This window comes from Branchiostoma belcheri, unplaced genomic scaffold (assembly GCF_001625305.1).
Source record: "Branchiostoma belcheri isolate BF01 breed outbred unplaced genomic scaffold, Haploidv18h27 scaffold83, whole genome shotgun sequence".
In the NCBI taxonomy this organism is placed as follows: domain Eukaryota; kingdom Metazoa; phylum Chordata; class Leptocardii; order Amphioxiformes; family Branchiostomatidae; genus Branchiostoma; species Branchiostoma belcheri.
In genome coordinates this window covers 1,383,848-1,398,207 of record NW_017804498.1, presented here as the reverse complement: position 1 = coordinate 1,398,207, position 14,360 = coordinate 1,383,848, and the positions used below count along the sequence as shown (strand labels likewise).

The window sequence follows — 14,360 nt, the reverse complement described above, 5'->3', positions numbered from 1 at the left end:
CTTTAAGTTGAAGTTAAAAAATGTTTATTATGCAAATCAGTACATATACAAGAATATAACAGTTGGCAAAGGTAGGTGGCCACGGAACTCTCATTTACTGACATATTATTCACTGATAGATTATTTACATCACTTCATATTTTGGCACACCATCATTTATCACTGTATTACAATGTTCTTTTTTGTACTAGACAAGTCCTTAGTGCATACACAGAACCAATTGAAATACAACTTAAGGTCATGTACCCGTATTAATGGTAAAATTGTTGTAATGTTATGCTTCTTCTGACACTTATTTGTTACAAATGAGCCAGAGAAATTTGTTCCCTAATCTTAAAACATCAGACAACGTGCTGTTATCTTTACAGCATGTCCATAAAATTTTTCATGGGAAGTCCCTAATTTGATGGGCAGCATCAAGAGCCCCAGTCCTTGTCCTGAGAGAGGGTGAAGGTACCCATCAAACCCACATGGTCTGAAGCAGCTGCATATCTGAAAATGTACAGGGAAATTTCAAAACAATTACAAGTTCACTTAGGAATGATATCAGGCTTTTGACATACCACTACAAATTTGTATTCATGGTAGTTCATGGTTCTGTCACAGCCTGCCTGAAATTTGTATAGTACCAAAATCGCAAGTCGACCTACAACAAATGTGACCACACCATTATTTGAAATAAGCTACTACCCTTACCCTCGTTTGCCATCATCCAGAAGTGAGATGTTGTGGAGATGCACATCACTTGGGAGCCGAACAAACATGTAGTCAATCTGGTGAAACATTACAGTGTAAGTTTTGTAATACATCAACAACAACATACGTGGTACTGTAAATCATGATTTTCTTGTGGTACTTTTATATTTGTGGTTTTGACAGTCACTTCTGTACTGCAAACTTATCATTAATACTGTGAAAAATAACTTGCTGACTTTCTTTTTTCTGCACCTGCCAAATAGTTCCACAAACGTCCATTTTTCTCAGACCATGAACTTTTGCTACCGTGAACCAATGATTTGCAGTATTATATACATTGTATACTCACATTCTTGGAAGTGTCAATCTTCTGTTCAATTTCAGTTTTATACTTAAAGCATGTTTGGGTGAATGAGGAACTTAAACTAAACTAGAAAGGCCAATATTTGCTTTGGAGCAAATACAGCGATGGCTTCACCACATTTTACGACATGGCAGGGAAAGAATGAGAAACACAAGGGAAAACAATGCTTTACATTGATATAACTATAATATGAAGTAACATACAACTAATTAAGACTACAACAGTTGGCTAGCTATTCCCTACATTATTGGTTAGGATTTTTAATTGCATAATGCAAACTGTTGATTTAAAAAAAAAAAAACGTTCATGCCCCGCATTCCAATGCTGGAGCAGGAAAGCTTGAAATACCTACCAAAACACTTGAATACAGACATACTGTCAGTATGGAAATGGTCTGTGCAGGTATTAATCAAGTTAAATCCCAACAGCCAATCAGCAAGAAGAAGAGAGGAAAGCTGCATGCCTATTGGTTGATGCCCTGCATTCCATTGTGATGACTCATGCCAAATGTGGTTAACACTGCCCACTGACACAGTAATACATTTGCTATAATACAGCCAAAAAACTCAAATAAAACCATTCTAAAAGCCTGTATCACAAAAATTTAAAAAAAGCCTAAGGGTATTTGCCCACTGTACCTCCATACCAAATTTCAGATCCTTAGGCCCCAAAATGAAGAAGCTGAATCCATTTTAAAAAATGGCAGGAGGAGAAGGAGGAGAAGAAGAAACATCAGAGAAAACAATATGGTTTCACCAGACCACTTCGTGGTCTGGTGAAGCCATAATTATAGATATTACCAACAGTAGAACCAGAGTACCCACCCTTTTCTCCAAGTGGTTCTTCAGTGCATTAAATGTCAACCCAGAGTCTCTGATCTCATTCCTCCAGTATGTACCATCTCTATCAGCCCTAAATAAGAAAAGACATGAGCAACAAGCAATACCAACACTTATGAGTCAATTACAAGTGCACATGTGAAAAAATTTGTACAATCCTGGGTTAAAACTTGATATGTTTTTTTCTACATTCTGTAGGCCTCCAATGCACTTTGTATATCTCAAGAGAAAAAAGAGACAGAAACCATACTTGTCACACATTATTCAATAGGCATTGTAGTAAACCATAATTTAATAAAGCAATTAGCATAATTAGTATCTTAAGAAGTGTATACACCTAGTATGACTTAACCTTTATTGAACTTTGCATGTTCATGGTTGATGGACCTACCTTGGCTCTGGATACTTCATCAGCCAGGCATCCTGAAGTCCCTCTGTCTTCACTCTGTCAATCTCTTCAACACCTTGGAGAAACCTGTATCACAGATGGGGGTTAGCTATAATAACTGCTTCAGAGCTATTAAATGTAGAAGGTTTATAAATCCAAAGCTAGCTAATTGTCACAGTCTTCTGACTTACACAATTCTTTGAATTATTGTGAACACTGCAAGCTATTCATTGTGCTTATTGAAAAGTGTGGAAGACTTTAAACAGTATGTAACGATCTAAAGTATCAAACTTCCATGTGATTACCTGATAGCCTTGGAGTGAGGTTCAGTGTTGAGATCTCCCACCAGCACAGCCGGCCCGCTGAAGCGCTGCATGAACTCCCAGATCTGTACTACTGACCTGTCCTGGGCCGGCTCACTCAGGGACAGGTGGGTCACAAACAGGTGGACCTGAGGGGGGAGTTATCAACACTGGGTAAGGATATAATGGTATATAACAACTGTGAAAAGAAACCTACAGTGGGTGTTGCTGGAAGACAGATGAAAAATGTCCAGACTGTGCATGATGTACAAAATGACTAATAAACTGGTCGAGGCATCAACTACTGAGTACAAGAAAAAAGTCATGCCTTCAAAATACAATTTTTATACTAGTACTTACAAGTCCCAAGTATGGAGTCTCTATCTCTGCATGTAGACAGATTCTTTGGTGGAAGTCTTCAGAGTCACTGGCATTTCTATAATTGAATAAGAAATTGCACACTTAGTCCACATGTATTGCCATGCTTGCATGGGGATATGCCTGATGATGAATACAAGTAGAGGTCATTTTTGCTCACGTTTGAACAGACTATCTCGATCTGATGAATGCAAGCCATTAATTGGCATGAATATACAAGCAAGCTGTACTTGTAGTCCACAAAGCGTTATTTCCACATAGTTAGGTGGTCTTTTTTACCTGTACAGTAGGATGTAGTCATGGCTGAGAATTGGGAATTTGGAGATGATGGCCACACCCTCTTCTACCCTTCCCAGAATGCTCTCTGGGTAGGACATGGCAGGCTGGAATACATACTGGAACAGACACAGAGCAGTGAGCTAGGGAAAATGCTCCTTGAAAATCTGCCCATGGTGAACCACACAAAAAGGCTAGGGTTGGCAGATTTTTGTTAAGCCAACAGGGTTTGTGTGGTCTTGTATCTATGATCTGAAGGCCATTTTCATCTGTAATTCTTTTAAAGTGGTAGCCTGGATGTACATGTATGTAGTTCTCACCAGCATTATCAATGTATCCCATGCATCTATGTCCACTTGCACAATCTATCATTTTGTTGTAGCTCTGTTGCTGAAATATTTGCCTTGTTACCTGGTATCCAGGGAGGTAGTGTGTGAAGTGTTGTATCTGGTTTGGCCCTAGAGGCCCTCCTCTGTTGTAGGCAAACCTCACTTCTTGTAGGGCAATGACATCAGCAGCACAATCAGCAAGAACCTGGGACAAGAGGTTATTATCACATAAACTAAACAAAATCAAGATATGCCACTTTTCCAAAACAGTGTAACTTACATCTTTCAATGTTTTCTCGAAAGGAACACAATTAACCTCTACCAATGGCAAATATTGAAATTGAGTCTGGCAAGTCGGTCTGGTAAGGGTCACAGGTAGACTTAGAATCTAAAAGTTGCAGGTTCGAATCCCAAGCAGACCCCAATGTTGTGCTGCCCTTGGGAAAGGCACTTAAACCTCACTTCACAAAAGTGAAAATGAGTACCTAGCTTTGTAAATCAGCAGTCCTGTGTTTAAGGAGAGTCACACCTCAAGCACATTGAAAGACCCCACAAAACTTATAAAAAGAGCAGGGATCCTTTCCAGTGTGAGTGGATCAAACCTTACAGTTCTGTCTTACACAGGATGTACTACCTACTGTACAAAACTGATGTGCCACACCTAAAATTGGTTTACTGGTTATTAAAAACAAACAAACAGGTTATCCAGGGTTTGAACCCCCAAACCGTGTGACTTACCTGTCCCAAGTGCTGGGCACGTTGTACATAAGCCTTCACACTTCCACCTGGACCACCGTTGAAATTCCATACATTGTAGGAAGCAATCTTCAGTTCGCCAGATAACTCATTGTTACTCTGTGTGTAAGACTTCTTTGCTGTAGTTGTTGTAGATTCTACCTTTTCTTGACCACCACACTCTTGCTTCTCTTGAGAAGTATGTTGACAAACCTGATTAGATGAGTATTGCACACTGTGTTTGCTATCTCCTAAAGTCAAAGATTCCACATCTTGAGTCCTTGTGGAAGATATGGTATCTGCCTGGACATGTTGCATATATTTTGAAGCACCCGGCAAAATTGTTCCTTCATCTGGAAAAAAAAATAGTGAAAATGTTACTTACAACAGCGACCTACAAAAAGACAATGTAATGGAGATGACAAAGTTTGCAGGAAGATCACAATGTGAGGATAAATCTTTATTAGCAAGATGTACAAAAAATGTAGGCCATGTAGGCAAAAATTTATGCTTCTTCTTCTAGAAAGTGGAAGTTTGTGAATTGGATTGTTCCTCTTTTCATTTTACTATTCATTCATTCATTTTTCTATTAACTTTTCATTCATTCATTGATTCAATCATTCATTCATAAATGAAATAAAATAAATTGAATTTCTCTTTTATTCATTCCATTCCATATTCATTCAGACAATTATTCTTTCATTCTTATTCAATGATTCAACCATTCAACCTACATGTACATTGTAAGCTGAGCTGGACTAGACTCACCTGTCTTAGAAGCCACCTGGAACCAGGTGTGTTCAAAGACGTACAGGTGTCCTGAGGAGAGGGTGACCACGAACCTGTGGACCAGGGAGTTGGCGATGCTAGGCCAGGACAGGGTCAGGAAGTAGGTGATGCCCAGGATGATGATGTGTGTCTCAGTCAGCTTCTCCCCGTTCTGTTCATACACAAGCTCATACAGAGCAGGGTTCTGCCCATTTTGGGTAAAGTGGAGTTTCTGGGGAGAACAGGAAAAACACATTAGAGTTAAGATAAATCTGTGCTGAAAAAAAACATTTGAAGAGGACCATACAGCTTTTTTGCTTCAGTATGCCCATTCCTTGCTTCTTTGCCAAAAAAAACTAGAAAGACTTGACCCACACATATTCTTTGTCATTTGAATATTTGTATTTGTTTAGAATTTGAACAGGTGCACCGATTGGCTAAATCTGAGTGTCTCCAAAAATAGAGTGGCATGATTGGACCGCGGTGGTATGGGGTCATCCAATCAGCTGAGGCCCTGACGGCTCATTACATGACATCATCAACATCATTTTTTTTTGTTCAGAGAAGCAAAAAGAGAGACATATACTAATTATAATAAAAGCTCTCCATGTGCTGTGTACGTACTAATTTTCTTGGCTGCAGTATTTCAGGTTTGAGGAAGTCTCCACCCTCGGCACTCTGTCCTGCCCTAGGTACCAGATGTGGTGCATGTTCTGTGGCATACTGGAGGGCAAACTGAGGACAGATAGAGGGTATAGCAATATGTTGATTAATAGGAAACACATTTATAAATATTCAAATGCTATTACATGTAACTGTAAATCCATTAACTTTCAAGGTGGTTTATTTTCGCAGTAAGAAAGAAAAGTTGGGGTTTTTAAAGGTATTTTGAAGTTACAGTTGAAACAACTTTGTAGTCAATACAGTCATATATTTGAAACATATGTTTGTAGTATGATGAATTTGCTGTGGAAAGGTCACAGAGACAATCATAAAAATAAAACCACAAAACTTTTCAAGATTTACCGCAACTGGATCAAAGGGGCAGGTGTAACCATCAGGAAAAGTAGACCTTTTCAAGATGCCATTCAGGAAGTGGAGGTGTCAAATATGAGGCCTTACGGGTGTGTTAAGCCATGTTTGTTTACATTATGAGTTGAGTGCACTTCATATGGGCTGTTTTAGTGCCAACCATAAATGTCAGAAATGTGAGATAATTGCAGAAATATGTTGCAAAGTGCAAGTAAATTACATTCACACATATTACATTCTTTTAAATGAAATGTTTCAATTTCTGGTGCAAAAATGTGACATTATGCCCCTTACAGGACAACTACAAAAATATCATAACTCACCTGTGCCACCTGTTGGATGTCAGTGTCATTTGGCAGCACACCTGGGACAAAACTGTTCAGGATTCCACCATATGCTATAACCTGAGCTGTAGGTGGGCAGGAAATCATATAATAAGAACCTCCTCGCTGTTACCCAAATAATCACCATGTATTATATACTCTCCAAGTAGAGGTTATCCATGGAAAGATTGTGACCTTCTTCCATGCACTGTTTTCTGACAATCAATTTTACTACAAATTCACCCGGCATGTCGAGAGTACGGCAGCTAGCGGATCCGTGTTCAATGCTTTTAAGTGCTTGGTGAAATGTCAAGTACCACCATCTAGTGTTTCAGGATTTCGAATTTCCTATATCTATCAACGAAATTATTCCACTGTCCACTCAAGCTGATGGTCTATGGACAGGTTTGTTAGGTTATGTCTTTGCTATCATGTTGTTGTAACAATTATGACGGGACTAATAACGTTACATGTAATGTTATAGTTGGACTAAAATGTAAACATTTCTAAGGTCAACAAGGAGCATAATTTCCGAAAGTTGGGAGGGGGGGGGGGCAAATTCTTGTAGCCTTACCTTCGTCAACAGTGGGTTTCCCGTCTACTTTTGTGGCACCAGCGCACGCCATGGGTCCAAGCGCAGCGGCCACTAGCAGTACCAACATAGTTTCACCAGGAAACCCGGAGTTTTCCTGAGAATGTCAGCTTACGTGGCCGGCGAACAGACGACGTCCGCCATGACAGTCACGCAGCATGCCGGGATAGGGTCAAGCCTCGGGTCACAAAATGGTCCCTGTATTTTCTGTGTTCCCTGTTGTGTTGAGGTACTAGGTATCTCTCCAATTACAAAGAAAATTGACCATTGTTACCATACAAGGAATGGTAAATCTTGTTCCTATTACATCAAATGGTAACCTTAGCTTGTATGGAGGACGTTACTTGTGTTCTGCTGTACTTTTCATACACATGCACATTTGCGTAACTGACACAGGCAATGGAATTAAAAACATTCACCAAATGTTATTTGTTGATAAACTTAAGTGAAAGGGACAGGTCTATTTGTGAATGATTGTTACATCAGCACCAGGGACAGGCCTGTCCATCTTTGTGAATGGCATTCAGCACCAAGGACAGGCATGTTTATCATGGCAGTTCATTTGTATTGATAGTAATCACAGTATGATACTTAACTTTATTAAAACACAAAGGGGACACAAGCATCACATTTTCAATGACCACTTGCTGTCATTAGGATAATTAATAACCAATCACTTCTGAATGTAAAACCGAGAGTTATGGACACATGACCTTATTCACACAAGACTTAACGGATATGTGACATCAGTATTTGATCAAACATGGCAGGGATTTTATATTGCCCACCATCTGTGTTAATTGTACCTGGCGAGTTTGATCAATCACTGACGTCAACTTTCCTTAAAGTCTTGTGTTAATAAGGTCACGAGTCTGTTTACGTTTGGGAAGTGATCAATCATTAAATTTCTGATGAAGGCAACAGTGATCGCTGAAAATTTGATCCTTGTGTACCCTTCGTGTTGGAATAAAGTTAAGCATTGTGCTATGACAGGCATCTTTGTATGCAATGTTTCATTATAGATACAAAATTTTTATGTGTTTATGTTTGGAAATGACATCCACTAATCCAACACTAGAGTGTGTCCTGCAATCAAATAATATATGGAACAGGCAGACTCATCTCCACCATACTGCAACCATTATGTAGCGTAAACGTAGAACAAACTTGAGAAGACACCAGTTGTAATGCACATATAGTACCAACAACCTTCACTTTATTGACCACAAGCATCTTCACTAATCTCTACCCTCACGTTTCAAAGGCCTGTAACCTCATGCGCAAAACAATGTCCATTCTGAAAGTTATGGATCGTATGAGTGGACATAAATGCATGGAATACATTGATAATGCTGTTGAGAACTACCACATCCATGATATCACTTTAAAGAATTACAGATGAGAATGTCCTTCAAATTATAGATACAACAATGAAGAAAAAATGATGAAACAAATCCTACATGATAAAGATGTAATTTGCCTGATTTAGACAAGGAAATCAAATACATTTTGTACATTATGTATGAAATAAATAGTGATAATTGTGTATGAAGGACATCAGGTGTAACTATTTAGAACAGATCAATTTGTAATTAACGTAACATGTATCTCAAAGAAATACGCTGCTCTTAAATCTGTAGTCTACATTCAAAACAGTTTTCTTGAAGGCATCCTACCTATATTATGGTATCTCACCATATTATTCATACTTTTGAGAGAACAGAAACTCCTGGAATGTGACTATATGACTCACATTCGTATAGTTATATAATACAGATCGAGTGTGATCTGTTTAATATCTAGATCCTATAAAACAAAAAAAAATTAAGTCTAAGTCACTGAGGACACTTTGTAACCTACTTTGTAATCTAGGTTCATTTGTGTTACAAACCTATATTTTACATAGACATTACACTGTTTATCATCTTTACTTGATGCCTTTAGCTGCAAGTTCCTCTTTAACCCTCCGCATGTAGTCAGGATCTGGATAGCCATAGCTGCAAAAGGCATGTTTGTCAAGTAAGTTTTGAACATATCACAATCTTTTCTTACATGGAAGAAATTTCTGAGCCTCATAAGTTGCATGGTATGTTTGGGATAATGCAAGTACAGACAAACTTATACTCATTCCAAGCACTGGCATCAAAATATTACCAACATAAAATTGACATTCCAGTAAAAATTGAATACTGTCGATATCCTTTTCACACTGAAGGATTCTCTAATCTTCTGCATTGAAATCAAGATATAATGTTACTGCCATAGCCACCTCAACTTCATTTGTGATCTTTCATTCTCAGATTTTTGTCATTTCTACAGTCCCTAAGGCACTGAATGTGTTTAATAGTTCAATATTGAAAATCTCTTGTTGAAAATAGAGAAATACATGTAATGTAAAATGATATTTACTTTGTTGGCCCTCCATGTGTGTTGGTCTTGTGGTGAATGTCGTTCCAAATGACATTGTCAGACAGTCCAGTACTTGCCGATGTACCGACAGTGAAGACTAGCCGTTGGTTGAAGGCACGTCTCAGCAAGGCCAGGACTTCTCTTCCCTCACGGTTGTCAGGCAGATAGGCTCTACGGGACGTTGCGTAGTAGGGACGCCCTGGGTTCGGATGTTCTGGCTGTGGGAGAGTGTTCAATGTATACTTATTTGTAAGTAATGCTACAGTTGTTTCAGGTTGCAGAGACTTGGCCTAATAGGACTTTCAATCATTGCAAACATTGTAAATATGGCAGCCTGTATTATTTCTATTACATTGGAACCAAATACAGTTGCCTACTGGTATTTTATTCCTTACTTGCTTCAAAGCAGTGCACACTAATTATTTAGCAGATAAGATAAATAAGCAAATGCTTCTTAGCAATTGAATTCCTGATAATCTTCTATACTCACCCCTTGGGTTCCAGCTGGAAAGTGATAGTCAATCACTATTGTACCACACTTGGGATAACCAGGAAGGGTCGTGTAATTATCAACTCTGTCCCTCATGGTGCCACGTTTTGGCTGAGTCCCAGTCAAGGTCCCTACCACAGTTTTACAGATAGGACACTGTGAAGCTGCCTTCAGCGCTTGGTCCAGACAGTTTTTACAGAACTTGTGCTTGCACTGTGGGATGGTCTTGGGATCATTGAAGTCATCAAGGCAGATAGGACATGTTTTCTCCTGATCATCAGCATCCTTGGATGGCCCTGAAGCTGCAGAGCCTTTCGTAGACCTCTCAGTGTGCAGTTGTTTTTTGTGTGATGCAGAGACGACTTGTCCGACACCACTGGCCCCATCTCCAGACCTTGTAGCATTTGCATAGCTCTTACTACCAGTAGTATAAGTAGTTGCTGCTTTGTGTCCTCCAAGTGATCCAGTATAGCCTGTGGACATTGATGAATGTGTCTTTCTTTTACTGCTGCTACCAGTGAATGCTGTGGGGAAACTGTCCGAAGACCCTTTGAAGTGAGCTGCAATGTCCTGGACTGTTGTCAGGTTGATGTCAACAATGCAGATGTTACTGAGGGATGTACTTCCATGCTGCGTGAAGTCCATGATGGCATCAAAGATTGCTTGGGCACAGACGTCAGCAGGAACCCCATACATACCTGAACAACAATAGAAAGTAAACATTTATGAAAGAAAAGTCTTGGATTATGAGAGATACAAATATCATTTATCAATTGAAAAGTTCAAATAATGTAATTTCGCTATAATTTTTCAAATCACAAATCAACAGCCTTGTCAAATGAACACACTTGTTTTGCACTGACATACCTGTACTGATAGCAGGTACTGCAACAGAGGTTGCCTTTAGCTCTACAGCCATTGTAAAGATGTTGATGAAAGTCTGCCTCATCATCTGAAGTGTGTTTGAATCGTAGTGCTTTGGCCCTGCAGCATGGATGATTTGTTTACAGGGCAGGTGTCCTGGCGTTGTCCACATACACTCTGTGGTTTTTATTGGACCTTGGGATGTGAGGTAGTCTCTGCATTCTGATTGAATAGTGGGCCCCCCTGCTCGGACTATTGCAGCGGCTACGCCACCTCCATGTAGAAGATTTGTATCAGAGGCATTCACAATTACATCAACACCTTGTTTTGTGATGTCTCCTTTCATGACTGTGATCTTCACTCCATTCAAGTTGCATTCAAATTGTTGATCACCATGTAGCATTGGACTTGATGATGTCCCAGGCACAGGTTGTGCCGTAGTACTAGTAGGCGTGTCATTTCTTGTTGCAACATTTTGCCTTGCCAGTCTGTCCTTCCTATGCATGGGGAGGTCCAGCATTGCACAAAGTGTCTTTCTGGCCTCCCGAATGTCAGACTCCACTCCATAGAATGAAAAGATTCTATCCTCAACTTCTGTCATTTGTACCAAAGAATATGCCTCTGTTACCCTCTCAAGAGCTTTCCTTGCCTCATCTGAACCAATGCTATAGCCACTGATGTCCATATCTTCATACTTCAAGGAACCGAAAACGTCTTGATAGAGATCAACAAAGTCATTTCTTGCCTTCTCCAAGTTACTGGGTTGTGACCTGTCAATTGGTATGAACTGAACTGATGTATGTGCTTTATTTGGTAGAAGGCGAACATGATTTTGGGTTAGGCTCTTCTGGAGCTCACTTTTTTTAGTCTGCTTTAGGATGTGTAGGGCCCAGGGGTCAACTGTGAGGTAGTCATCACCTTGGTCACCTACTGTAGTTTGCGCATTGTCATTATCATCTCCATTGTTTGTTTGATGTTTAGAGGTTACCATGCTTTTTCCTCTGTCTGGGGATGCACCTACATGAATGGGCTGATTGTCAGAACCAGAGAAACCAGATGAAGAATGAGCCCCCATTGTGTGTTGGTTACCGATACCTCTGACTTTTGTTGCTCCCAAGGACAAGTGCGATGTCTCATCATGCTGTCTCTGAGAAAGTGAACCACTTGAACCCTCCATGTGGCTTCTCCAAGATGCCTGGGATTTGTCCTTATTCTTGCTTTGATCCTCTTCATCTGCCCTTGGCAATTTAAGGGATTGACCTTTCCTGGGTTAGATGTCTGAAACACGGGTTAGATGTTGGACTTGGAGATGCTCCAGTTTCATCTTCCCACTCCATGTCTTCACCCTGGCCTCCAATGTCTCCCCTTGTATCTGCTCCTGCATGGGTACTCGTACCAGCAGTAAGTCTTTCAACATCACCAGAATTCCCCTGGTATCTGTCAGGGTTGTATGGCTGATTTGTAGCTGCTCCAATGGCAGCACTGCCGTTGACTGAAGCTTGACCATGACTTAGATGGACATCAGGAGACAAATGGAGCTGGAGTATTTTTCTAGCAGCTTCCACTTGGGTCCATGTGCCACTGATGCTCAGGTTGACACGTTCCCTTTTGAGGTGAGCACCTGTCTCTTTTTTTATTTTGTCTACAAGTGGGCTGTCTAGATTCTGAAGTACATTATGCGGTAACACTGCAGTTACCTCGCCAAAGACCTGTAAAAGAATCATCTTACTGTAAATATCCACCCTCATGACAGAAGCAAATTAAAGAGTTTTATCAATGATTTACTACTCTTTTCGTAACTTGAATCCCTTAAAACATTGCTTATGCATAACACTCAACACTATATCCATTTCAACAATCATTTGAAGCATGGAAATCAATAACACACTAAAATTAGAAACAGATCACATCCAAAAAAGAAGGTCAAAGAGTTTCCTACCTCCTTATATAGCTCCATCTTAAGGATCTCTCCATTTTCTGTCATCTGTGTCTTTCTCAGGACATTACAAGCACCTGCAAAATTAAGGATGAAATTATCACATGTCCAATGTCCAAGATCATTCAGGAGTATTCTTCTTTCAAATATTTGCAAGTCAACAATAAAACAATTTCGTCAAGAGTAAAAAGTATGTAGAGTGTTACTGTAATAAGTTGTAAAATATTGGGGTATACGGTACATGTATATCGTATGACAGCCAGCTACTGTACATGCACAATATAGGTGTGACCTGCTCCCCCTAATATTGCTTACAATGCAGCACTCAATGCAGTGCAACATGTAGTTGATTTGTTCTTCTGACTATTACATACTAGCACAAAAGGGAAATGTGTTTTTCATCCTACTCTCTCCAATCTGCCCCAGACAACAGAATTAAAATGGTCATATGTCATGATCTAATTTACCCAATGTTTTTACAGAATGTCAGAGAGTTTTTATGGTTCCCTGAAGATGTAAAATGATTTTATGTAGTTAACATTACATGTACATTACATTTAGTGAAAAGTTGCACATCTCTAAATTCTTACATGAACACATACTAGTAGTGATTCATCTAATGTACTCACATTCAGGGTCGTTAAAGGTGACAACAGCCATAGATGGGTTTGTGAATGTGACGTTCTTAACATCACCCCCACCATTACTAGTCCTTTGGAAATGGATAATCAGCTTGTCCTCAGTCATCCATGGTGGGATGTTTGACACCAACACAGAGTTGAAAGGGACTGTCAACTGCTGGCTGGAACTGGAAGGTGAGGAAAGTGTAATAAGGCCACGCTGACTGCGCACACATTTATTTTTGCCTGTTCTCCAAAAAAAATCAGCTCTTCCAAGGCTCTGACCTGGGTGCCATCCTCCATAGTCCATGGTAGCTCACGACAGTAGGAAGATGGCAGTAACTATGGAAGATGGCACACAGGCTGCCGAAGCTCCACGGAACTCAAGAGCTCAGTGTTGTAAACGTCACTATGTTATACCGCAAATCCAGAATACCAGCTTTGTATTCATGTGGTTTAGCAGCATTTTTCTGGCTGGAATTCTTTTTTTCACGCAGTAATTTTGTGGTCTTCAGAGGATGTCATCCATAAAAGAGGGTCTGCATGCCCTTTTTCGTTAACCGTTATGGGCTATTTTAATTCACCGTTAATCGTTGCCAACCCGCTCTAATTCAACGTTAAGCGTTATCAGTATATTCATCGTGAAGCGTTATTGGTCGTTTTAATTCAACGTAAAGCGTTATTTGTCATCCTAAATTCAGCGTTAAGCGTTAATGAATAATTCTTCGTTACGCCTAATTTTGCCTTTCAAAGTGCAGGAAAATGCGTCATTGAAGGCACTGGATCCAGCACCAACTTTCCGTCAATTACCGGAAGTTTGCGGAGAGATACAGAATTTTTTTAACGAATCCGTCAAACAAAATTAACAAATCTTGAGTAAAAATATGAAAACATCAGAAGGACCGACAAACACTCTCAACACCATGATTTGCCTCTCAAAATGCGGGAAATTGCGTTTTTGAAGGCTTAAAAATCGTAAATTCGTAAAATCGGACCCCCTTAGAAGGCGCTACCCCCCC

The 14,360-nt window shown here is 39.8% G+C and overlaps 3 protein-coding genes across 3 annotated transcripts; all 3 read right to left on the bottom strand.

Moving 5' to 3' along the window:
• Position 1: 1 nt before the first annotated feature.
• LOC109486861 lies at positions 2-7,204 on the bottom strand. Its single transcript, XM_019790772.1, has 13 exons — positions 7,005-7,204; positions 6,431-6,516; positions 5,700-5,810; positions 5,076-5,307; positions 4,311-4,660; positions 3,655-3,777; positions 3,247-3,362; positions 2,950-3,025; positions 2,593-2,738; positions 2,291-2,374; positions 1,885-1,972; positions 697-773; positions 2-492 (listed from the first exon to the last, which is right to left on the bottom strand). Exons 1-13 carry the CDS (start codon positions 7,090-7,092, stop codon positions 417-419), a joined length of 1,653 nt encoding a protein of 550 aa, XP_019646331.1. The 5' UTR covers positions 7,093-7,204; the 3' UTR covers positions 2-416.
• Positions 7,205-8,143: 939 nt separating this feature from the next.
• Positions 8,144-12,043, bottom strand: LOC109486858. The gene is made up of 4 exons (XM_019790768.1): positions 10,789-12,043; positions 9,922-10,619; positions 9,432-9,649; positions 8,144-9,019 (listed from the first exon to the last, which is right to left on the bottom strand). Exons 1-4 carry the CDS (start codon positions 11,960-11,962, stop codon positions 8,950-8,952), a joined length of 2,160 nt encoding a protein of 719 aa, XP_019646327.1. The 5' UTR covers positions 11,963-12,043; the 3' UTR covers positions 8,144-8,949.
• Positions 12,033-13,775, bottom strand: LOC109486755. The gene is made up of 3 exons (XM_019790640.1): positions 13,351-13,775; positions 12,725-12,798; positions 12,033-12,494 (listed from the first exon to the last, which is right to left on the bottom strand). The coding sequence occupies exons 1-3, from the start codon at positions 13,649-13,651 to the stop codon at positions 12,033-12,035; spliced, it is 837 nt and encodes a 278-aa protein (XP_019646199.1). The 5' UTR covers positions 13,652-13,775.
• Positions 13,776-14,360: the final 585 nt, after the last annotated feature.